The sequence below is a fragment of the Lissotriton vulgaris genome, chromosome 5 (genome assembly GCF_964263255.1).
Source record: "Lissotriton vulgaris chromosome 5, aLisVul1.2, whole genome shotgun sequence".
NCBI lineage: Eukaryota > Metazoa > Chordata > Amphibia > Caudata > Salamandridae > Lissotriton > Lissotriton vulgaris.
Window position 1 is genome coordinate 812663250 of NC_141693.1, and position 24981 is coordinate 812688230.

General features: G+C 44.9%; 1 protein-coding gene across 2 annotated transcripts in view; it reads right to left on the bottom strand.

The window, feature by feature from the left end:
* Positions 1-671: 671 nt before the first annotated feature.
* The window catches only part of ECD (ecdysoneless cell cycle regulator), a 351511-nt gene continuing 327201 nt past the window's right edge, over positions 672-24981 (bottom strand). For both annotated transcript variants that reach the window (XM_086922289.1, XM_086922290.1), the window contains exon 14: positions 672-1772. In XM_086922289.1, the coding sequence (XP_086778415.1) occupies positions 1530-1772 (243 nt within the window). In that variant the 3' untranslated portion in view covers positions 672-1529. The remainder of the gene's footprint in view (positions 1773-24981) is intronic.

Consider the following 24981-nt stretch of genomic DNA (forward strand, 5'->3'; position numbering starts at 1 on the left):
TGCGCTGCCCTGGGAGCAGCACAAGTGTGCGGCTGCCCTGGGGGCAGCACTTTCCCCAAATTGCGCATTTTCCTTAATTGCACCAGGCCCACATTTTTGAAGGTGCGCCCGCCCAATGAAGGAAAAGGCGCTGCATGTGTAATGAACCCCTTGGTCATTCTTCAGGGAAATCACTCAAACCCTTCTTTCACCTCCTGGAACTAAACCATGCAAGGCTTAAGGCACATATGACCCCCCCCCCTCGCCCCCTCCCCCGGCACGTCACAAGATTAGCTCTACCTTAACATAAAAATATTTATCATTCTCTTGACATTACCCCCAGCATTTGAAATGGTTAATCACTCTTCTCCTTGAAAAAAGTACCTGAAATAATATATGGGGTTCAGTGGTACAGTTCTTTACTGGTCCGTCTCCTATCTACAGGTTTACTAGCCACAAATACACATGTTCAACCTTTTCTCTCACCTCACTTGTCTTCCACATGTGGCCCCCTAACGCTTTATCCTATTACCTACTCGGTTTAATGTTTATATAGTACCAATGGGTGCACAACCTCCAACAATCTACCACCATCTCTTGGCAGACCTTGGAAATCTCGCCCATGCCCATATATTTATTGCAACACAGTCCTGAAGTCAGTCCAACATTTAAAATTTAATCTACAAAATCCGTTTCACTTGCCATTTACTAAACGGATTCTTATTAAATAAATGAGTACGTCAATGCAGTTTTTATTTTCCAAATTTGGATCAACTCTCATCATTTATTGGCCTAATCAAATTTCATTAACATTTGGCTTCTGCCCATCACATCATACAACATGGGACACTGGCTTAACCCACTTTATTCATTGGCTCTCTTGTGCTATGAAGGTTTGTTTTTTCCAAATCACAAGCACACATCTGCCTAAAAAGAAGAGCACTTCAGTGCCCGGGCTGTTGAACTAATACTGTGCCAATGCTTTTTTGTTGCATTCTGTATCCGTTTATTTTAGGTCATGATGGCCATGTGTGTTTAAACTATATCTTGAGGATAAGGTAATTAAAAAAACATCAATATATTTTGAGCCAATAAATATCATGGTTTCCTGTAATTTGCACTAAAACTAAAAAGGTTTGTTTCTAAATACACCTGACTGCTGGAAGACACCCACACTGTTCTATTAAGATTATATGCCCTGGTCTTTACCTTTTTTGGCACATGCTTTCAATTAAAAAAACTAAAAATGTATCCATCGCACCACCTTGCTAATACCAGATGCAGTTAATTTTTACATACATAACCTGCCATTTATACAGACGATCCACATGTTTCCGTTATCTATTCAATACATTTACATACGTTGCCCTCAGAAAACGATGTAGCCTTGTTTGTATTACATTTATTTGAAATAAATGTTTAATGTTATTGGAAATCAGTTCATTTGCGAGCTTCTTCTAGATAGTCCCATGGTTGAAACAGCATGTGACATTGAAGTTCCTTCTGCACAATGACTATAGTTTCCATGGTGGTTCTTCCATGTTCCAGGTTCACTCTACTGCAGAGCTCCTGGCACTTCCGTGGTCTGTATTATCAGGTAGGTGCACCCCCATACTCTGCAGGAGATTGGAAGCAGGTCCCGCCAAGCCAGCTTGGGAGCTGTAAGATTCCAGCAAGTTAGTTACTAAATTCAAGTCAACATCTACAGGGACCATATCTGCATCTGTGGAACCAGACTCCTCATCTGAGTCATTCTCGGAGGCTCCGTGTATATTTCTGGAATGTTGGTCAGCCTGTAGAAAACAGATACACAAGTTAAGTTAGTTATTGTAGTTATTTTGTGCAAAAGAAGAAATTCAGCAAAAGCCGAAATAGGTTAACCCGTTGCCTGCGCCGCAAATTCCGCGCTAGTGCGGAACGTTCCATTGAGCGAATGAGATAGGAACGTTCAGCGGACGTGCGCAGCACTAGCGAGGTAGTGCACGCGACGTCCGCTGAACGTTCCCCGCACTTAAGGGGTTAACTACCCAATATTGTGATGGAATGCACCATTCCTGCTTAGGTCTCTTGCACTGTCATTGGACTCTCCTCAAGAGCACCCCTACATACATTTAACACACATTAGCTTTTAAAGTCAACTGCACAAAGCACAACTAGAACCATCTCAAGGATGACTGATGGTTATAAGTCATGTGAAATATTTAACCAAGCATTAAATAATTACATCATTGTGTAGGGCAAATGTTACTTACCTGTAACCACAGTTCTCCACATTGGTATCTTTAACAGATACATATGCTTTAATCAGCCCATTTGTTGGGTTGCAAACCCCACAGTAGAATCAAAACAAAAGTGTAATTTATTTTACCTCCTTCGAGAAGACGTCAACATTAACCAGTGTAGTGAGAACCGAGCCTACACCACTCTCTCATGGGCCATTATACCTCAGGTTTCAAAGCACGCGTGAAGACCTGGACTAAATAAGCGAGCATTTGACAAGGAGGAGGGTGGGTTGCATGTGAAGCTCTGAAAGACAACACTGCTGGAGAACTATAGTTACAGGGAAGCAACTGTTCTCTTCTTTAGTATTTAATCTTCCATAGATTCATATTAATAAATCAGGTTTACAAGGATGTATATACATATTTATATATACATGTAGTCATGAGCAAACAATCACTGGTGGATAAGTAGAAAGAGTCTCACCTTATGAAAATAAATTTCAAAGAACTGTCTGCCACACCGTTGCGTCCCTCTGTACAGCCCATTACAGGCAGTAGTGCTTTTTTAAGGAATGTTTTTTTTTTTAGGTCGCTGCCATGCATCAATTTGCAGATACCCCTGCAAAGGGCTTTGGACTTTGATACACTTCTATTGAGTGTGCTGGTAATGGACTTGAAATAGACAGCCTGTTTAGCAAGACCGAATGATATGGCTGATTTACAGAAATCATTTGTTCTGTACATGTAAAACAATAGGCATCTTCTGGCACCTAGGTGTGCAGTGTTCGCTCAGCTGCGCTATTTGGACTCTGGAAAATCCTTTTAAGGTCATTTGGCTCATTGAGAGAGGAATCTGTTGGCACCATAGGAAGAGGCAACCGTTTGTCCTTAACATAATTCTGGGGGTAGTTAGAGCTTGGAAAACACTACTCCACCTCAAATGTGGCAGAGTAACCTGTCTGCCAAATTGTTGGTTCGCCTGCTCTATTTAGAGTTGGGCGAACTGTCATGTTTATGTCAGCAGCACCCACACTGGCTTCACTGAAAAACACCTTAGACCTACGGGCCCAGACACCAGGCCATTGGTCTAGGAACCTCAGACTAGTTAGGGTGAAAGTTCTGACATACTTTTTTTCCATGTTTAGGACCATCAGCAAAAGCATGGCCATCATGAACAGTGGGTGCCCTTGGAGGGGCTATTAGATTTTTGTTTTTCAAAAATAAACTCCTGCTACATAATACTTTACACTTAACTGTAACATTGCTTCTAAAGCTGTTGAACTGTCTGTAATTAACTAGCACAATGCACTTTCCATCATTCCAATAGAAGATCCACTCTTGAGACAATGCCTTTTGAGTACAGCCCTTATTCACTGTGTGGTCCAAAAAGGTTACATATATGTTATGTTACCAAAATTCTGTTAAGCGCATATATACCCTGGGGTGTCTTGGCACTGGCTACTCCTGAGCAGGATAGAGCCTACTTATTGAAGAGCTAAGTATTTAGCTCTTTCCTGAAAGATATAAGGGTGGGCAGAGCTCTCAAATAGGGTGGCCGATTGTTCGACAGCTTATTAGTTGCAAAAACAAAGCGTCTACCTCCCCAGCAAGGTTTTTATTTCTAGGAATGAAGAATTTTCCACATCTCGAGTTGCATTCGCATTCATTAGCAAACAGTATCACGTTGGGTGGGTTTGTGGCAGTAGTAAGGTAAAATCTCCTTTGTATTAGAGATTCATTAACACATTTGCAAACTGTTGAAAAGCAATATTAGTAGTTTAGGTCTTTGACATAAGACACTGGCTAATCTACCTGAAGAACAAGTTGCTTACCTTCAGTATATTCCCAGGCATCAGATTGGATCTGTAAAATCTTGAGCAGCATCTCTGCACACGACAGGTGGTATCAGGTGGCTCTATTCCAATGTTGTCTGCATCGGAAGCGACATGTGGGGTGCTTATATAGTCGCAAACCCAGCACAGTTTCTTTCCTGACTATTTCTGAACCAAAATGCAGAGCCACGACTGATTGATGAGTGGCCAGTGTGCAGAATTCTGATAGGCTTTGGAGTGAAGAGATGACATTGAAGAGCAGGGAGGATGAGAGGGTTGGTGAGAAATCTGCGATAGAATCACTACCAGAAAAGGCATTATTGAAGTAAGTAACTTGATCTTCTGGTAGAGACATCTAACAGCAGATTTCTCATATTAGAATAGATACCCAAGCAATACCTCCCTGGAGGTAGGTTTCCTAACAGTCTCAAACCCAGAAGTACTGGAAGACTGAATGGGCAAAATGCTGGTCTTGACAGATCTGACCGTCCAAATAGTAGTGCTTCATGAACGTATTGGAGTGAAGTCTACGTGCCAGAAGTCCAGGACAGGTACCCTGCATACTACCACAGTAATAGCGGCTTAGGCTCTGGTTGAATAGGGCTCCAAACCATCAGGGGACTGCTTCTAAGCTAGTGCGTAGCAGATTTTGATGTAATGTACATTCCGTTAAAAGATTTTTTTTTCTTTCCCTTTTATTCTTTTTTTCTTCTTTTTTCCCTTTATCTTTTTTTTCCCTTTTTTTTCTTTTTTTCCCTTTTCATTTTTCTTTTCCCTTTGTCCTCATTAGCCACTTCATCATTCCAAGAATTATCCGACCGCCAAGACATATGTCCCTATACAGGTAGGAAACTAGAAAATAGCTCCATGTCTCCCAGAGGGGCAAACCAGATGTCTTAGCGAGAGGAAACCTCTGCACGATCTTGCTCCATTCAAGCCTATTACCGCTATTGGTCCAATATTTTTGTGGCATGCGGAGCCTCCCGTTGGACTTGGAGTATTAGGCCTAATCATCGGACCCGGGAAAAAAAAAAAACCCGGGTTATCTGACAGCTTTATCTCCACACAAGTAAATAGCTCCAGAATCTCAAAGTACGGGGACTACAAGCCCTTGCCAAATCGACTTTAGATGTTGTGTAAAGTGACGTCAACCACTCTGCGTGGGTCGGCGGATTGATATTGACCCAGTTTTTACAAATTTCCGATAAAAGATTGTCCATTTCTGCACCACCTTGCCATTTCTTCGCTCCAGTGAACCAAACGATGTGCTGATCATTCACTCTGTGTTCTTTGGTGCAATCACTGTAAAAATAGGGAGGGCTCTTTTTTGGTCTAAATGATGGAGTCTTTCTACTTCTTTAGAAGATTGAGGCAGGGTGAAAATCAAAGGTAGTGTGTTGCTTTGATCAAGGTGGAAAGGAGTCAAAGTCAAAAGATAACTTTATTTCGATTGAATTTACAATCATAAACAGTACATTTTAAAAACGTTAAAACATTATAAAAATTCAATGTGCTCATTGACTTCTAAGGAAGGCATTTTACAGGTAAACACTAACACTCTATATACAAATATAATAGCCCAATAGTCAGTATAAATTCAGTTTGCTCAATTGCTGCTAAGGAAGGCAGATAATTTACAAGTAATCAATAACTCTCTTTATACGAGGTAGTAGCACAGTAATCAATAGAATCTTAGGGGACAGTTGCCAACAGCTGGGAGTGAATTTTCAAAGAGGCTTTGAGGAAGCAGGCAACAGTTTTGGCAACGTACGGGGTGTCTAAGTATTGAAGTGCCAGAAGAGCCGGTCTACATCTTTTCAATCCTAAGTGCAATGGAACCAGCCATCGTTTCCGCGGGAATTTATAAAAACCGCAGAAGAAGGTTACATGCATAGTTGACTGGCGAGTAAGACCGTCACAGGGGCAATTTGCTAATTCCCGTGACCAGTCTAAAGGCACAGGCAATGAGACAAGACGATAAAATACATCAAACCGAAATCTGGTTAAAACGTATCTCTCATGGTTTGACAGAAAAAAAGACAAATAGGGTTGAATGCCATAAGAACTTTGGACCATCGTTAAATGAACATTTGACTTTTTAACTAGTTCAGAGCACAGACGAAGATCGCTTAGGTGGTCAGCACATAGCTTTTTCATTGATTTTCTAGAAATGCCCACTAGAGATTCAGGGTCGGTGAAATATGCAGGGTGGTTCAAATCTGTCAAAAATTTTGAAACATATAACAACCAGGGAATCTTTTTCCAGTGGGACAAGGTGAGACAGTCAGATATTAATGACCTAGTTAGATGACATTGCTCCTGAGTCCATATACGGTGCCATAGTAGAATCGGCTGGTATCTAATGATGTCAGTCAGATACTCCCAACCGAGTTCCACATGGGCACCGTAAGTCGGAGCACTACGGGGGAGGGCTAATATGTATTTCAAGAAATAATTTTCTATGGTTTGTAGCTCGTCTGCAGACACATAGCCCCAGACTCCAGCCCCATATGTGGCCACACTCATGCATTTAGCTTGGTAGATCTTCAGGAGCACAGTAGGAGCGGGCTTACCCAGTTTTCTAGAGAACGAAGTCAGTGCTGATGTTGTACGTTGAAACTGCAGTTTTTTACTGGATATGGCAGGTTTCCAGGACAGATGATTATCAATAAGAATACCTAAATAGGGGTAGGTATTGGCAGTTTCTAATCTGGTCTTCTGAATAAAGAGAGATTTACATTTTTGGGCACTCTTCCCAATGTTCATGACGAAAGTCTTGGACTTATTGACTTTGAGACCAAGAGAAGACATAAAGTCACAGTATTTTTCTAGTTGGGTCTGAAGTTGATTGGGTGTCCTTGCTAGGATGACTGAATCATCTGCATACAGTAATGCAGGGATGGGGCGGGAGTTTATGCAGGGGAGATCTTTACTGTCAACTAGCATCGCTTGCTCAAGTCCATTTGTGTAGATGTTAAATAGGAATGGAGCAAGGACGCATCCCTGCCTTACGCCTTTTTTGATGTTAAAGGATTCAGTAAGCTCCCCTTTGGTACCGTATCTCACACAAGCTTTTGCGTCTGAGTATAACTCTCGGAGAAAATTCAGCAGTGCAGGATCTATACCCAGATTTTTCAGGATCGCCCATAACTTGAGATGAATTACGCAATCAAATGCGGAACTCAAATCCACATAAACTAGATGAAGTTTACCGCCTTTGGCCCCAACATATTTACCTATAAGTAAGGTCAGATTTAGGGCCTGTTCCACTGTGCCCAGGCCCTCTTGAAACCCGAACTGTAAATCAGTTAGGATCTTATTCTCTGTGGCCCAGTCCCTTAGTCGCTCCAGGATAAGTCTGCCGGCAACCTTGCCTAGGGAATCCAAAAGGGAGATGGGCCTGTAACAGGCTGGGTTATCCCGATCTCCCTTTTTGAAAATGGGCAGGAGCACAGAGGTAGACCAAGAGTCAATAAGGCCAATCTGGGTAACTGCAGACATGACCTGTGTGACGATTGGAGACCAAAGATCTATGTTGCTCACAAATATGTCTAGGGGCACCCCGTCTGGGCCGGGTGCCTTGCCGGTCTTTGAGGCAGTCAGTGCTGTGATTACCTCCACTAGATCGAAGTGGAGGTTGATAGGGAAGATGTTATTGCTAGCGGGAGCTTCAGCATCTGGACTGGGAACCACGGTTGTCAGGGGGTTGTCCCCGAAAATCTGCGAGTAATGTGCTACCCATTTATCGGCAGATACTGCCACATCTAGATGCTGTATCGCAGTTTCGTCAGCTAGAAAAGGGGCCTTAACTGTTTTCCAAAACAGGGTGGAGTCTTTGGTCAGGGTGCTCTGGTGTAGTTGGGCCCAGAGGTTATTTTTTAATTCCCGTTTACGGGATTGCTGTGCCATCTTATAGTCTTTCCTTAGGGAGGCGATTAGGGGCTGATCCCTAGTCTGATTGTGTAGAGCACTTTTCAGTGCACGCTGCGCTTTACGGCAACGGGAGTCAAACCACCCTCTAGAGTCCTTATCGTTGTCATAAGACCTATGTGGACGAGTAAGCTCTTGTCTGATGACTTCAAGTATCTTGACAAAGCTGGAGAGGATCAACTGGGGGGATGATGACGCCTCCAAGCAGTGGTGGATTAAAGGAAGGGTTTTTTGAATGATCTTACTGGTGGTCGCAGTCGAGTTGATCGTCGACCACTTGACAGCATAACCATTAATTTTACTCATCTCCAGAGAGTGCTGCACTAAGTGACTTGTTCTTGGGCAGGCTGAGGATGGAGTATTTAATACTATGGTTATGCTGTTTGGGTAGTGGTCGCTTGAGGGATCGGTGCCAGTTGTAAATTGCTTCAATCGGTGGCTTAGGGATTGGGAGCATAAAATAAAATCAATGATTGTGGAAGCTCCTCTCCCATGGAAGGTCGTCTTAAACTCTACAGCAGGACACACTAAGGTGTTCGCGAATTCAAGTTCTAGTACTGAAATACAAGAATTTAGAGCATGGCCCGCTGTACTGTGGGTGAAGTGGGCCAGTGGGACATCATGCTCATCTAAGAGCCCACAGATACCTTTGCTATGGTTATTACACAAATATACGTTGAAGTCCCCGCCCCACACAATATGACAGTTTAACTCTTGGTTCATAGCTTTTTGGTCTTGTAAATACAGAGTAATTTCCGATAGGGATTTTACACAGTCGCTAGATGAAGAGTTATTATACATATTGATGAGATAATAACATGAGTAGTTATCTGGAACTATTTTAAGGATTTGAAAAATTGGCGAGACCAGCGGAACTTCCATGATCGTAAAAGGAATTAAATTTGAAACATAGATGGCTAAGCCGCCCTTAGGTCTACCATGTGTGGACGGTAAGGAAGGAAGATGAAATGTTTTAAAACCCTGGATATGAATAGGGTCAATTGCCCAAGTTTCTTCTAGGCAGATTAGCTTAAATTTATTAGTTACTTCCACCCAGGACTGAAGATGGATTTTCGATCTTAAGCCAGCTATGTTCCAGAATAGAATTGGAAGGTCCTGGGTTGATGAAAAAGTAGGGTTTGGAGGCTGAGGTTCAGCGGAGACGTGTGGGAGTTGGGACGGGGGCTGAGTGGTTATAACAGGAAAAGAAGAATTGGGTTTGGGCTCGCTAAGTTGAGAGATAGTGGTTTGCAGATTTGGAAGCAGATCTACGGGGGTAACTAACGTGGTGTGACATCTGACCTGTTGGGGTAAAGATGACTGCTGTTGGGTCAGGGTGTGCTGGGAGGGGGAAGAATCGAGCTCAATACCACTCAAGGGTGGCAAAAAGGAGTCAGTCGTCCGGATGCTGTTGCAGGGGTCATTTGGGTTGGGAAAGACGCTGTTGTAGCTGCTGTCTATTGTGAGTAGAGAAGGTAGTCAGTCCACCATATCCAAGCAATCATATCGATTGGATAGTGGTGGACCTCTCCAGTTGCCAAAGTGGCCTGATGATGGATTATTAAAGCCATACCCCGACCATTGATCTCGGCCTCTGACTCCGCCCCAGTTTCCTACCCTGGTCCAGGACCACGGAGGACCTGCGTTACGTCGTGTACTAGGGGGGTAGAAATGCGACAGATTATGAGTAGCTATCCCTTCAGTAGAGATTTGATCACCCCAAGAGCAAATATGCTCGACTGTATTTGGGTCTTCAAAATTTACTATAATACAGTCGCCCTGTGTGTTTTTTGGTAGATTGCCTAACCAAGGCACTCTACGCACTGTAGTAACTCTGTTGTCCATAAAGATTGGAAGCGGTCTATTGTTGGACAGCCAGAATATTACTTTATTTTTTAAAGACCAAACCGGTTCGTCTTGGTTTGGGGGGAGTTCCGGAACCCCAGTCATTATTACTACGTACGGAGAGGCCTCAGGTGGGAGATGGATAGGAGGGATCCTTCTCTTACGATTGTTGGGAATGGTATTGAATCCAGTAGCGTTATTGGATTGGGCAGGAGCCGGAGTGGGGGCTGCAGGGGTAGGTAAGGAGGAAGGAGGGTTTGGTAGGGAAGGTGCTGTTGGTTTAGGATTGGTTACAGGGTGGGGTGGTAAAGGGTTGGAGGATTTAGGAGGCGGTTGCGGCTTGGTTGTAGATGCTAGGGAATGGTTTTTAATAGGCTTCTCAGGGACTTTTTGTTTGTTGGAATTGGGATTCTGCACAGAGGTTCCAGGTTTTAGCGCTTTGGCGTTCGGAGTATTAGAAGTAGTAGACCTGCCTTTCGCCAAATTGGAGTCCTTCTTGTTTCCTGCACTTTGAGATAGTGCAAGGGACAGTTGGGTAAGTTGAGACAACCATATGTAGGGCCTTTTCTATGGGTTCCAAGTGAGATTTAAATAAATCACCGATTCTGGTGAGCAATAGGCTGTCGTTGCTACACGTGTTGGTTGTAAGATTACCATTTACCATATCTCCTCCGCTGTAATGGCTGCTTGAGCTGGTAGAGCTGATGTTCAAATTAGCAGAGATGGAATCCACTATCTGAACATTTGACAGTGAAGGAGAATGGTGGTGGGGTGAAGGATTAAGGTTTTGCGGAGGGAAATTGGAGGAAAGAGGAGTTGCAGGGATGGTTGTAGCAGGAGGGATGGTGGAATGAGGGGACTTAGTGGTTGTCTTCTTCTTTAGTTTTTTAGGAATTGCTCCTTCTCGGATACCCCTAGCCATTGTGGAAGAGGGGGAGTTATCTTGTTGTTGGGTAGCAAAAATAGCAGGAGATTTTTCCAGGGACAGATGGGAATCAGACAAATTTAAGGATGCAGAAAGGTCCACTGTGCGGGGAACAGTGTGCGTCTCTGCATACACTGTCGCTGGTGGAGGTAAATCAACAGGACGTAAGGGGGTTTTTGCAGTGGCCAGTAGGCCCATCGAGGAGCGTCTGGCTATCATGAAGTCCTGTGAGATCCTCCGGTCCAGAAGAATAATGCCCTGCTCAATGGCATCGTTGGCTTTAGTTATAAATTGGTCAATTGGGCCAATGACCTCACCAGCAGATTGAGCCTGCTTTTTAACAGTGTTCCTAGTGGTTCTCGGGGACATTGTATCGTAAGGATTATTGCAATAGTAAGGAACAACGTGTTTTCTTAAGCCAGAACCAAATGGTTAATGTGAAATGACAGGGGCAGGATAATTGTAGCACAAACTGTAAATAGGGTGGCCCAGTCCAGTCCTGCCCGGTCTTGAACGGGCTTAAACGGGCCCGCCCTTGGCCCGGGCTTCGCCCGCGCGCGTCCCGCGTTGCGTTTGGGGTTGGTCAGTTTATAGTGAGACAATTAGGGGGCGTGGCCTCCGGGGGAAGAGGCACCAGCTGTTGGAAATAGGGGCTGCTGGTCCTCGCAGTCCCCCGGTGAAGCCTGCAGCCAACAGATAGCCCCGGAGTCTAGTGCACGCACGCTGGGAGCGTGCAGTCTGTCCGCCGATTGCGGAAAGCTCCCACCAGCGGCGCGACTTTGCCCAAACAAAGCAGGTGGCAATCCTCCCTCGGTAAGCAGTGTTCTGCGTTCCTTCCTTGTTGTGGATAGAGTTTTTTAAAAATGAGCGGCACCCGCGAAGCGGGTGTCGCGAAAGGTAAATAGGCGGCCAATGGGGGCGTGGCCTCCGGGGGAAGAGGCACCAGCTGTTGGAAATAGGGGCTGCTGGTCCTCGCAGTCCCCCGGTGAAGCCTGCAGCCAACAGATAGCCCCGGAGTCTAGTGCACGCACGCTGGGAGCGTGCAGCCTGTCCGCCGATTGCGGAAAGCTCCCACCAGCGGCGCGACTTTGCCCAAACAAAGCAGGTGGCAATCCTCCCTCGGTAAGCAGCGTTCTGCGTTCCTTCCTTGTTGTGGATAGAGTTTTTTAAAAATGAGCGGCACCCGCGAAGCGGGTGTCGCGAAAGGTAAATAGGCGGCCAATGGGGGCGTGGCCTCCGGGGGAAGAGGCACCAGCTGTTGGAAATAGGGGCTGCTGGTCCTCGCAGTCCCCCGGTGAAGCCTGCAGCCAACAGATAGCCCCGGAGTCTAGTGCACGCACGCTGGGAGCGTGCAGCCTGTCCGCCGATTGCGGAAAGCTCCCACCAGCGGCGCGACTTTGCCCAAACAAAGCAGGTGGCAATCCTCCCTCGGTAAGCAGCGTTCTGCGTTCCTTCCTTGTTGTGGATAGAGTTTTTTAAAAATGAGCGGCACCCGCGAAGCGGGTGTCGCGAAAGGTAAATAGGCGGCCAATGGGGGCGTGGCCTCCGGGGGAACAGGCACCAGCTGTTCGAAATAGGGGCTGCTGGTCCTCATAGTCCCCCGGTGAAGCCTGCAGCCAACAGATAGCCCCGGAGTCTAGTGCACGCACGCTGGGAGCGTGCAGCCTGTCCGCCGATTGCGGAAAGCTCCCACCAGCGGCGCGACTTTGCCCAAACAAAGCAGGTGGCAATCCTCCCTCGGTAAGCAGCGTTCTGCGTTCCTTCCTTGTTGTGGATAGAGTTTTTTAAAAATGAGCGGCACCCGCGAAGCGGGTGTCGCGAAAGGTAAATAGGCGGCCAATGGGGGCGTGGCCTCCGGGGGAAGAGGCACCAGCTGTTCGAAATAGGGGCTGCTGGTCCTCGCAGTCCCCCGGTGAAGCCTGCAGCCAACAGATAGCCCCGGAGTCTAGTGCACGCACGCTGGGAGCGTGCAGCCTGTCCGCCGATTGCGGAAAGCTCCCACCAGCGGCGCGACTTTGCCCAAACAAAGCAGGTGGCAATCCTCCCTCGGTAAGCAGCGTTCTGCGTTCCTTCCTTGTTGTGGATAGAGTTTTTTAAAAATGAGCGGCACCCGCGAAGCGGGTGTCGCGAAAGGTAAATAGGCGGCCAATGGGGGCGTGGCCTCCGGGGGAAGAGGCACCAGCTGTTGGAAATAGGGGCTGCTGGTCCTCGCAGTCCCCCGGTGAAGCCTGCAGCCAACAGATAGCCCCGGAGTCTAGTGCACGCACGCTGGGAGCGATTGCGGAAAGCTCCCACCAGCGGCGCGACTTTGCCCAAACAAAGCAGGTGGCAATCCTCCCTCGGTAAGCAGCGTTCTGCGTTCCTTCCTTGTTGTGGATAGAGTTTTTTAAAAATGAGCGGAAAGGAGTCATGAGTCAGAAGAACTAGTTTGTCCAGGTAGAAGTTGGTGTATGGCAGTGTAACAAAGCTTGAAGCTCCCTGACTCTCCTGGCCCTTAAAATGGTCACCAAGAATAATGCCTTCAGGTTCAGTAGCTGTGGAGGGCAGCTATCCAGGGCTCGAATGGGAAACACATAAGGAAAGTCAGAACTAGATAAGCCGGGGAGGTTTTTTAAATGCTAATTTGTAACTATAACGTCCCTGAAACCTATGGTTTTTTCAGTGAATTACAAAGGTTTTTTAAATGCTAATTTGTAATTATTTTCTTCTTTAAACTTATAGTTGTTTCAGTGATTTTAAATTATCACTTCATTGTCAACCTAGTGAAAACAGCCAATATCCCCAGTTTTCCAGCAATAACTTTTGACACAAATGAGAACAATAACTAAAGCTAATAATATACGTAGTAGATGTCCCCATGCAAAAATTAACACAAAATCACCAGTTACCGATATTTTCAACGAGGAGCCAAATCTGGGATGCGATCAAAAAACAGGAAATAAGCCACGTTTGCAGTAGGAATCTAACATCTGCATTTACTGGTGTAAACCAGGACGACTACCTACAATGTGAAAGGGATCGCAGCCCAGAATCACATCTGAAGCGCAACATATGTCATGAAGTTACTGATCAAGCAGCTTAAACACCCATGAAGGCCACAACACTCACTGCCACCACCCTCATGACGTCCCCCCCGGACCACCCCCCTCCCTATGACCACCGAGGCAGCGACGAACAAGACAGCGGACCTTCCAAAAACGGCATGGTCCCTCAGTCACATAATACTTCAATGTTGGCAGATATGGCAAACAAATATGTGTAAAGGACGCAACTCATCCATCAATAATAATAATAATGCACACAATACTAAGTGTAGAAGTGATGTGCTGGACAGACTTCACTATACAGATTATAAACCTCTCCATGTGTACATATACTGCTGGTGCTTGTAGAGTTGTGCACAATAGACGCAACCATGTTACCTCAGGCAGTGGAGAAGATCTTGGACATGTACCTGTGTTGTCCTCCCCTGGTAGCGGAAGCGCAGTGGGCTGGTCCAACGTACGCCACTCCAGCGTAGGAGTATGAATAAATAAGCTGGGGCTCTGGACATGGTTCACTTGTGAACTGTGAAGACCAACAAGTCTGCTAGAGTGCCGGGCCTCACCCTGCCACGTGGCTGCCGCCATGACCACGAGTCTCCTCGACACAGGCTCCCTGCGAACCCAGCGGCACAGCACTGCAGACTTATGTCTGTACAGACTACTGCCTTCGATCTACACTGCGAACAGTAGGCATCACAATTCAGATGGAGTAGCGATCAAAGATGATGTAGTCCAGTACGCAAGATATATTGTTCCCAGTGCGGCCCTCTCGGACTACGCATCATCGCAGGGTGCGCACAAGCTGAGTGCTTCAGGTGCCACTAACTCAGTGCACCACAAGTAATCACCAAATGGCCTTATGGCCTTATTAAGGCAGAATTCAAAAGACATTGGTCCGAGTGCGGCCACCCGGACCATGCATCATCACAGGATACTTACACGCTGAGCACCAAAAGGTACTACTACTAACTCAGTGCATCATAAATCATCGCCACGTGGCCTTATTGAGGCAGAATTCCATAGACAAAAGACATTGCTCCGAGTGCGCCCCCCCCCGATCACTCATCATTGCAGGGTATGTACACGTTCAGTGCCAAAGTTACTACTAACTCAGTAAACCATAAGTCATCGCCACGTGGCCTTATTAAGCCAGAAATCAATAGACAAAAGACATTGGTCCGAGTGCAACACCCCCAGACCACGCATCATCGCAGGGTATGTAAACGCTCAGTGCCAGTAGACAAAAGACATTGCTCCGAGTGCGCCCCCCCCCCCGGATCACTCATCATTGCAGGGTATGTACACGTTCAGTGCCAAAGTTACTACTAACTCAGTGCACCATAAGTCATCGCCACGTTGTAAAATCTGACGAAACTGATGTACATAGACAGCACTCATTTCCCTTCCTTTCCCACTCCTCTCCCTGTGGGCACCATGGATACTGTAAATTATTGACCGTATCACCCTGCCAGTAAGAACCCGTACCCCTATGCATATGTGCAGCCATTCTAGGCACCATGGCCTTTTTACCCATTGGAATCCCCAGCTTCCCTCCCGCGCGTATCTTGCACCCCCTCTCCCATGTATAGACTACGAAACCCTTTCCCTTTGCGCGATCCTGATGTGAAAAGGTAACCCTCCTGCTTGACCCAGGCCTTCCCCATTTCCCTCTCGAAGAAGCATCCTTCGCCTCAGCTGACATAGCCCCCCCCAGTTGTATCTGACTGCCCCTGTTCTCTCATGTACAGGTCATAAGATTTCTCTCTCTCTCTCTCTCTCTCTCTCTCTGCGCGACTCTGGCCCTGCACGCACCCTGACCCCCTCCTTCTCCTCATATGAGCAAGTCATAAAACCCTCTTCTTCCGCAAAGCCCTGTCCTTGAGAAGTCACGGCCGCGCCTGACCAGCACCTCCTTCCCTTCCCTGAATGCCCCTCTATTGACAAACCCTCCCTCCACGCTCGATTGTCCACGCAGGCATGAATACCACTCCTTTGATGACCCCTTCCCCCGAGTTCGGCTGACCACACATGTCCGAGGCCATCGCCTAAGCCAGGAGATACCATTTACTGCCCTTATTGTATGCCTAGCCACCCCACCCCCTGGGCCATGATCAGGCGCACACATCCTACGACACACTCAGCTGCGTGATTGCCCTCCCCTCTTATCAGCAGGTCAAGGGTCCCCATTGTGAATGTATGTGGAATAGGATCATCACGAGGATTATAGGGATGTCCTCCTTTTGCGACATACTGACCTGATTGTACCATCAAATGTTTTGCAAAGTATATAAGCAAGAGTCTCAAGCTCACTTGTTAGAGCACCTCCCGAAAGACACTGTGTTTCGTGTCCGAAATGACTGGCTCTCCTCATGAGAAATAAACTCTGTTCTTGATTCCTGCTCCCAGCGCCCGTCTCTTTATTTTGGTAAATATTCAGCATGGGAACTAAGAGGCGGTTTGCGCCAGCAGCCTGGGCATCGATAGAATTATGGGCTCACTTTCAACAACGTAGCCTTATTGAGGCAGAATTCAATAGACAAAAGACATTGCTCTGAGTGCGGCCCCCGCACCACGCATCATCGCAGGGTACGTACAAGCTCAGTGCCAAAGGTACTACTAACTCAGTGCACCATAACTAATCGCCACGTGGCCTTATTATGGCAGAATTGAATAGACAAAAGTCATTGGTCTGAGTGTGGCCACCCTGGAACCTGCATCATCGCAGTGTACGTACACGCTCAGTGCCAAAGGTACTACTAACTAAGTGCACCATAAGTCATCGCCACATGGCCTTATTGAGGCAGAATTCAATAGACAAAATACATTGCTCCAAGTGTGGCCCTCCAGGGCCACGCATCTTTGCAGGGTATATACACGCTGATCGTCAAAGGTACTACTAACTCAGTGCACCATAAGTCATCGCAAAGAAGAGTGAACAGTTTTGTGTCAGCAGTGAGGCATACTATCACTCGAAAATCACCCAAAAATACTTATAATATAAAAAGAACAGAAGTATCGAAGTGCATTAATGATTACAATCCAGTGATTTTGAAGATGTGGAATGCAAATATGGACATACAATATGTTGCAGATAACTCAATTGCTGTTTCTCGCTATGTCACGTCATATATTACCAAGTTTGAGAAGACAGAATTGAAAGACTGTGGGAAGAAATTTCACAGGAGAAGACACTTAGCAAAAAATTGTACAGCTTCAGCTTGAAGATGCTTTCACATCGAGACATTAGATCCTACGAATGTTTGGATCGATAGACACCTGCAAGTTTATATTCAAAGTCAAGAGGATTCATCTGAATAAGTCTAGGTCTTTATGCGGCACGAAAACGAGTTTTAATATAAATTATATAAAGCAAGTTTGTGATTATATAGAGTTACGTTTCTTAGCTGGTCCAAAGAAGAGTACAGAAAATTGTACGTGTTGAAGAGATGGAAGATAATACTGATGTCAAGTTTGAAAAAGAAATAAAGTTTAAAGTAGTTTCTGCTGAAAATCCCAACTATGTTTGTATTTGTTCTCGACGTACTCATAAATCCAAACTAGGAATGTAGATGTGTTTTTAAAAAGTGAAAAGGATAACAATGATAAATAGAAAGAATTTCCTGCTTATCTGTTTGTGGAAGCTCGTTTTAAGTTCCCTATTGTACAATGTATTTGTAAATATTGTTACAATAAATTAGAACAAAACAAAATGCCAGCTAGAGCTGTCCATAATGACTTAGAATTAGTTGCTATACCTCCTAAACGTACAGATTTAAATACATATAAGGCCATCCTTCTACAATCTGTGCACCCTTTTCAGGCTATAATTCGTATGCAGCCTAAAACAGGTAAGCTGCCTTCAACAGATCTATAAAGATCTTTAAAAGGAAGAGTTGTGTATTTACCTTTAGATTTCAAGAAAAATGTTGAAACTGTTAGTATAGAAAGAGACAATACTGAACATGTAGTCATTCTTTTTAATGGTGTACCCACAAAGAGTCGGAAAATATGGCAAGAGTTAGTACATGTCACGAAAGTCCAAAAGGCTACATTATATCTGGTGCAAAACCATATTTACTATAAAATTGTAAATGTAGAAGGAGAAGAAATGACTTTAGAAGATGAAACGCATATTTCAAGTGGATAATTCAAGAAAACAAGAAATTTACAAACATTATACTATACATCCTATACATTCAAAAGAACTGATAGGACATACTATTGAATTGTTCCAGATGAAAAAAGCAAAATGAACTCCCATGAGTGTGTGGGAAACAAGTTTGGAAGCTTGTTATTTTCCACAGCTCTTCTCTACTGGAAAAGGTAGATAATATTATGAAGGACCAGTTCAGATTCTAGCTTCAGAATACTGTACTTTACAACTGTACTCAGAACAACCAAGATTTCCTCAGTTCATTCCATAAATGTTTCATCTTTTGTTCCATACACCTACACTGCAGTCAGCAGAACTCACAATTTAAATTAAAACATGGTTTATTTATTAGAGAGAATTGTACTCTATGTACTCGAACTTTGTCAAGAAGAAGTGACTAAAAACATTCCTTGATGTCTGTGCTGACTACTGCCTTTGGTGTACACTAGCGATAGCAGGACTCACAATTCACATCGAGTTGCGATTCTGTGGCTCGCCCGTACCACGCATCATCGCTGGCTAGGCTGACGCTACATGCTTCTGATGCCCCTATCTCAGTGCAGCACAACTCATGCACCCTTACCGATACAATATTTTGTGTATAATTTCACATCTGCTGTCCTACCTCAGTGTATCACAAGTCATGAACCCTTTACGATAGAATTTTTTCTGTATGATTTTATATCTGGTACCCGTACCTTAGTGCAGCATAAATCATTGACCCTTTATGATTGATTTTTCTGTGTCTGATCCAATGATTACTGTTGTACTTGTTGCCAGCACCAACCATTCCCGGAGGGTTGGCTTACAATCACCCCACACGCGTCCACCACAGACGTCACTGGACATGTGACCCTGATAATAATAAAAAGGAGTCGAGCGCATGTGCCCATACCCAGTCCACTATCTGTCTGTGTGTTCATTATGTGTACACCATGCTGCGCCTAGCCACTACCACATTACTTAGTGCTCTGGACAGCGTATGCATCCATCTTACCTTTGACAGTGGGGGATAACTTTAGTTATGTAAGTTTGTCTTGGGCATTGTACAAGTATGTACGTACGTAGAGACTGCATCATTAGAGTACTGCAAGCAGAGTGTATAGTGAATTTATAAGTGAGTGAGGATCGTCGCAGTGATTGTATAAGTACATATGTTGTCGCAGTCTAACTTCGACAACGAGCTTGTCTCTAATTAGCTGCCCTCCATGTGCCAAAAAACAAACTTCAACTTTCCATGGCCCTGTATTGGTACAGCTGCAATACTCTATCAAATGTGCAATAAACATTAATATCCACACAGATGTCTCATGTCCACCATATTTCTTGTGTGGAACTATGGATGAATACAGAGTCAGTAATTCCCTGTACCTTCCATGTTGGCCATATTGTTTGACTTGGCTCACAGAGTGACACTTTGGCTTTTGCAACCCGGGTGACGGTAGCACTCCAACACAGACACCTGCATCCAGTGTTGTCAGATTTTTTAAGCTTTCTATAGCCCAAAGCCAAACAAAAAAACTAGCCCAAACTAGCCCAATATTGCTACTTTAGGGAAAGAGGGGCAGGGACAGCGTTAAGCAGGTGGGGAATGCTTTGGAATTGATGTTGCAGCAGGATGCCAAGTAAATATTTGTCTAATAAAGCGCTTTAACATACTACTTTGCTGGAGCGCTGTATTTAGATTTATAATCTGTGAACTAGCACAAACCCAAATTTTCCGACACAACCGGCAAAATATAGCCCAATTCTGCGTGATCTAGCCAAACCATCAACACTGATGCAACAGCCAATCCCTAACGGCTCATATACACCTACACCACACCCATCCAGCACAGGCGTCACAGGACACGTGACCCGACTAATATAAAAGACCAGGCACACGTGCTCTATGCCATTGTAGAGTTTAGAGTGCGTGGCCTCACTTCTCACTGAGTTAGTAGCACCACAAGCACTGAACGGGTGTGCAACCTGCGATGATGATAGGTGCACTAGTATGTCCTCTGCCATGGCGATATCAAGACTCAGTTCCAAATGTGAGACCTATTACCTTGCAGAACAGAGCTGCATGATGTGGAGGGTGCTGTGACCGCGAAAAGGTGAGCAGTGAGGCCTTGGTGCTCAGAGTCGGGCAGATACCTCTAGGCGGCGGGAGTGGATGGGGTACAGCAGCCTGAATGCAGAAAGACGGCAGAGCGATTTAGGCGTACGCACTCGTATAAACTCTGCCACAGCATCGGATTGGTAACGCGGGCACTGGTGCAATGCCAGAGGGGCCAGTGTCGAGTTCCAACTGTGGGCTGCTTTTTGGAGCAGTCTGGGGGGCAGATTTGGGAGGTGTTGCTGTTGTTAGGATACAGCCAGCAGCCCAGTGGGTGTCTGAATGGCCTTTCTGGAGGCAGATGGGCGTCATTACCTCATGTTTAGCAACAGGCAGAGGTGTCACTTTCTTTCTCTTGCAGGGCCGCCCATTAATTTATGCATACCTAGCAGAGCAGGAGGCCTGAGCAGAAGTGGTCTCACTTGTTTTTAGGTCACCAGTGTAAACGAATCAGTGCATTTTTTTGTATCTCCCCCACCCCCTTTTTAAATAAAATTTCGCTGAAGCAGTGTTTTGAGGAAAGGCAATATGTAATTTTGTTTTAGTGTGGCCGGGCCGATTTTGATTCCTAATCCAACCCTGCTCGGCCATTACTAAATCTGTACTATCTTTCAGATGTGGGAGCTTGAGAGTTCCACTAGGTAGCGGCACGTGTTTGAAGACAGAGAGGTGGCGTAAAAGTAAGCTGTGATGGTTTTGTACACAGTGTGGGCACTCAGTGTCCCTCCTCATCTCTTCCTTTCTCTCTCTCACACTCTTTCTATCTCCCTCTTCCTCTTACATTGTTTGTCTCTCTCTCTCTCTCTCTCTCTCTCTCTCTCTCTCTCTCTCTCTCTTCCTCTGTTTCTCTGTTCCTCTTTCTCTCTGTTCCTCTCTCTCTCTGTTTCTCTCTTCGTCTTTCTCTCTGTCTTCTCACTTTCTTTCTTTTCCTCTGTCTCTTTCGCTCACTCTCACTGTTTCTCTCTTTCTCTCTGTCTTCCTCTTCCTCTTTCTTTCTCTCTCTCTCTTCTTTGATGGACGCATGACGCACAATCTTGCTTTTTATCTAACAGGCTGTGAATCACGAATCGACGTTCACCCCCCCCCCCTCCTCCCCAACACCACCAAAGCTGAATGCGAGAAAAATCTGCGATGATGCGTGGCCATCCTCACCGCATGACAAACTTGCTTCGGCGGTGGCAGAAGGTGAGCAGAGAGACTGCTTTCCAAAGCATCAGGCAGTCACCTCTGGGCGGTGGGAGTGGATAATGTGCAGCAGTCTGGCGCACAAGATCGCACATACACCTCCGAGCAGTGGGAGTGGATGGCGTGCACCAGCCTCATTGTGCATTACAGAAACAGAGAATTAAGAGTGTGCACTTGTATGTACTCTGCAATTACTAATTCTATACTATCTTTCAGATCACTAAACCTGAGGGCTGCACTATCTCTCTGCACGTGGTTGGAGACACACCGGTAGCACAAAGGTGAGCTGTGAAGATTTTCTACAGTGTCAACACTCCCTCTCCCTCTATTCCTTTCTCTCTCGCACTTTCACTCTTTCTGTCTCTTACTCTCTCCCTCGTTCTCTCTCTCTCCCTCTTTCTCTCGCTCTCTTTCTCTCCTCTCCCTCTCATTCTCTCTCTCTCTCACTTTTTCTCTCACTCTCTCTCTTTCTCTCACTCTCTCCCTCTCTCTCTCTTTCTCTCACTCTCTCCCTCTCTTTCTTCCTCTCTCTCTTTCTCTCTCTCTCCCCCTTTCTCTCTCTTCCTCTCTCTTTCTCTCTCTTCCTCTCTCTCACACTGTTTCTCTCTTTCTATCTTCCTTGTATCTTACTCTTCTCTCTTTTTCTCTCACTCTTTCTCCTCCTCTCTCTCTCTCTCTTTCTCTCTCACTTTGTCTTTCTATCTTTCTCACTCTCTCTCTCTTCCTCTTTCTCTCGTCCTTGAAACAGAGAATTAAGAGTGTGCAGTTGTATGTACTCTACAATAATTAAATCTATACTAGCTTTAAGATAACTAAACTTGACAGTTCACTATGTCCCGGCACATGGTTGGAGACACACTGGTGGCACAAAGGTGAGCTGCGAAGATTCTTTCCAGTGTCAACACTCCCTCTCCATCTCTTCCTTTCTCTCTCTCACACTTTCTATGTCTCTTCCTCTCTCTCTCTCCTTCTTTCTTTCTCTATACCACTCGCTCACTCTTTCTCTCCGTCTCTCACATTCTCTCTCTCTCTTCTTATCTCTCTCTTTATCTCTCTCTCTTCCTCTCTCACACTGTTTCTCTCTCTTCCACTCGCTCTCACACTGTTTCTCTCGTTGTCTTCCTCTCGGTCTCCCTCTTTCTATCACTCTTCTCTCTTCCTCTCTCTCTTTTCCACTCTCACTCTTTCTCTCTTCCTCTCTCACTGATTCTCTTTCTTTTTTCCTCGTATCTCTCTCTCTCTTTCTCGGTCTTCCTCACTCACACTGTTTCTCTCTTCCTTGTAGCTCACTCTTTCTCTCTCCCTCTCTCTCTCTTTCTCTCTCTCTCTCTTCCTCTTCCTCACTCTTTCTCTCTCTGTCTTCCTCTGTCTCACACGGTTTCTCTTTCTCTCTTCCTTGTATCTTATTCTTTCTCTCTCTTACTCTATCTCTTTCTTTGTCTTCCTCTCTCTCTCTCTCTCTTTCCTTTGCTGGACGCATGACACACCATCTTATCTTTCTTTTTGTCTTGCAGGCTGTCAATCACAAATGGATCAGCAATGACACATCACGGTTGTACATAGTTTTATTTGTTGTTGTTTTCTGTTAATAAAATGTTTTGTATGTAAATCAATACATGACTAAGATTCTTATTTCTCCAACCTTACAAGCATCTTTTTATCTTTTATATTTTCACTCGATGCGAGGCACAAGATGGCTGCTAACAGTTCCTGGTTTGAAGTGTTAGCAGCCAATCAGAGGACCCTTCCTGCTTTGAAGAGTTAGTAGCTAATCAGAGGCAAGCTCGTGCTCTGGAGTTAAGCACTGACCAGATATAAATATATATTTTTCACTTTAATATCTCAAAAACTACTGAACGGATTTACACCATTTCTACATAAGCGCACTTTCTGGACCAAGACCTTTCTCCCTGCAAAATTTGGCGTATTTCCGTTCAGCACTTTGACCTGTAGCCTTGTCTAAAGTTCCTATAGAAAATGCATTGAGAAAAACATTTTGACACCCCCCTTTTTTCTCAGCCCCCCCTTGACCAATCACCCCTAAACTTTCAAGCTAGGAGCGGATGAAAAAATGAGAAACTTTTTGGAAAATTTCGTAAAGAATCGTCAAACGAAGCCAAAGTTATAAGCAGATGGAGGGCTCCGGGAGGGGAGCCGTGCAACCCCCCTCCCAGAAAGAGTGAATCCCCGAGACTGCGGGGACCCCAGAGGGCCCCTGGAAGCCCCAGCTATTATTTTTTAAGAAATGCCCCAAAGGACCAGCCCACCCTGAGGTCTCATTAAAATAAAACTCGGGAACCCGCTACTCCAGCGTGAATTGCGCTTTTAAAAACTTTTTTTTGGGCCCTGGGGGCCCTTCTGGGACACCTGACCAGGCCTATGGGGTCAGGGTGTTTCTACCCTGCCCCCTTCTCTTGTTTTATACCTTTGTTTCTCTGTTTTCTAGCGACTCGCTTCTACTGAGCGACAAGATGGCTGCCAACACTTCCTGGTTTGGAGTGTTGGCAGACAATCATAGTGAAGCTCGTGCACTGCACTTAGGCTCCGCCCAGATATCAAAACTTTTATTTTTCTCATTTCTCAGCAGCTACTGAACGGATTTAAACCATTAAAAAAAAAGTTGCATTCTGACCCAAGTGCTACCTTTGTGCCAAATTTGGGGTCATCCTGTTCAGTAGTTTCAGCTGTAGCCTTGCACAAAGTTTCCTATGGGAAATTGATTTTTTGATTTATTTTATGAATTTCTCAAAAACTACTGAACGGATTTACACGATTTAAAAAAAAAAAGGTCGCTTTCTGAACCAATCTCTAACTTTCTGCCAAATTTGGAGTAATTCCATTCAGCAATTCGGGCCGTAGCTCGTCGCAAAATTTCCTATGGAAATTAACATGGGAAAACTAGTTTTGGGACCCCCTTTTTTCTCAGCCCCCCCCCCCCCCCGCCTTTGACTAATCACCCCCAAACTTTCAGGATAGGAGCTGCCATGGATAGACTTTTTTTGGGAGAATTTTGCAAAGATTCGTTAAACAACGCCAAAGTTATTAGCAAATCAAAAAATGCTTTACCTATGGAAACTATGTTGTAACTATAATTACCTACTGGCAAACGCCAGTAGGTGATAGATATATATATATATACACACATACACATATATACACACACGTACACACACAGACACACATATACACACACTATATATCAATATATATATATATATATATATATATATTCACAGAAAAAACCATAGGTTATAGACCATATATAGTTAGAAATTTGCATTTACAAAACCTTGAAAATTCACTGAAAAAACCATTGGTTATAGACCATATATAGTTAGGGATTGGCCTTTTCAAAACCTTATTTTACTCACACAAAACCATTGAAATTTCATATATAGTTAGTTGCACTAACTATATATCGCGCACCCGCAATCCACTGCTGATGATGTCACATATTACATCATTCATGACATGGTTAGTGACATCACTGATGACATCACTGATGACATCTCAAATGACATCACTGATGACATCACTGATGACATCTCAAATGACATCACTGATGACATCACTGATGACAACATCCAGTGACTGTATGTTTCTGTAAAGTTAAAATATGTCTTACATATTGAAGAATGAGTGGATGTTTAAGTGTCTGGAAGAAGGATTTAGTAGGTGCATGACTGACTGTATGAGAGAATGATTAAATGTGTCTTACTGAGTGCATGGGTTAGTGACTAAACTGTCTTAATTTGTGCATCATTA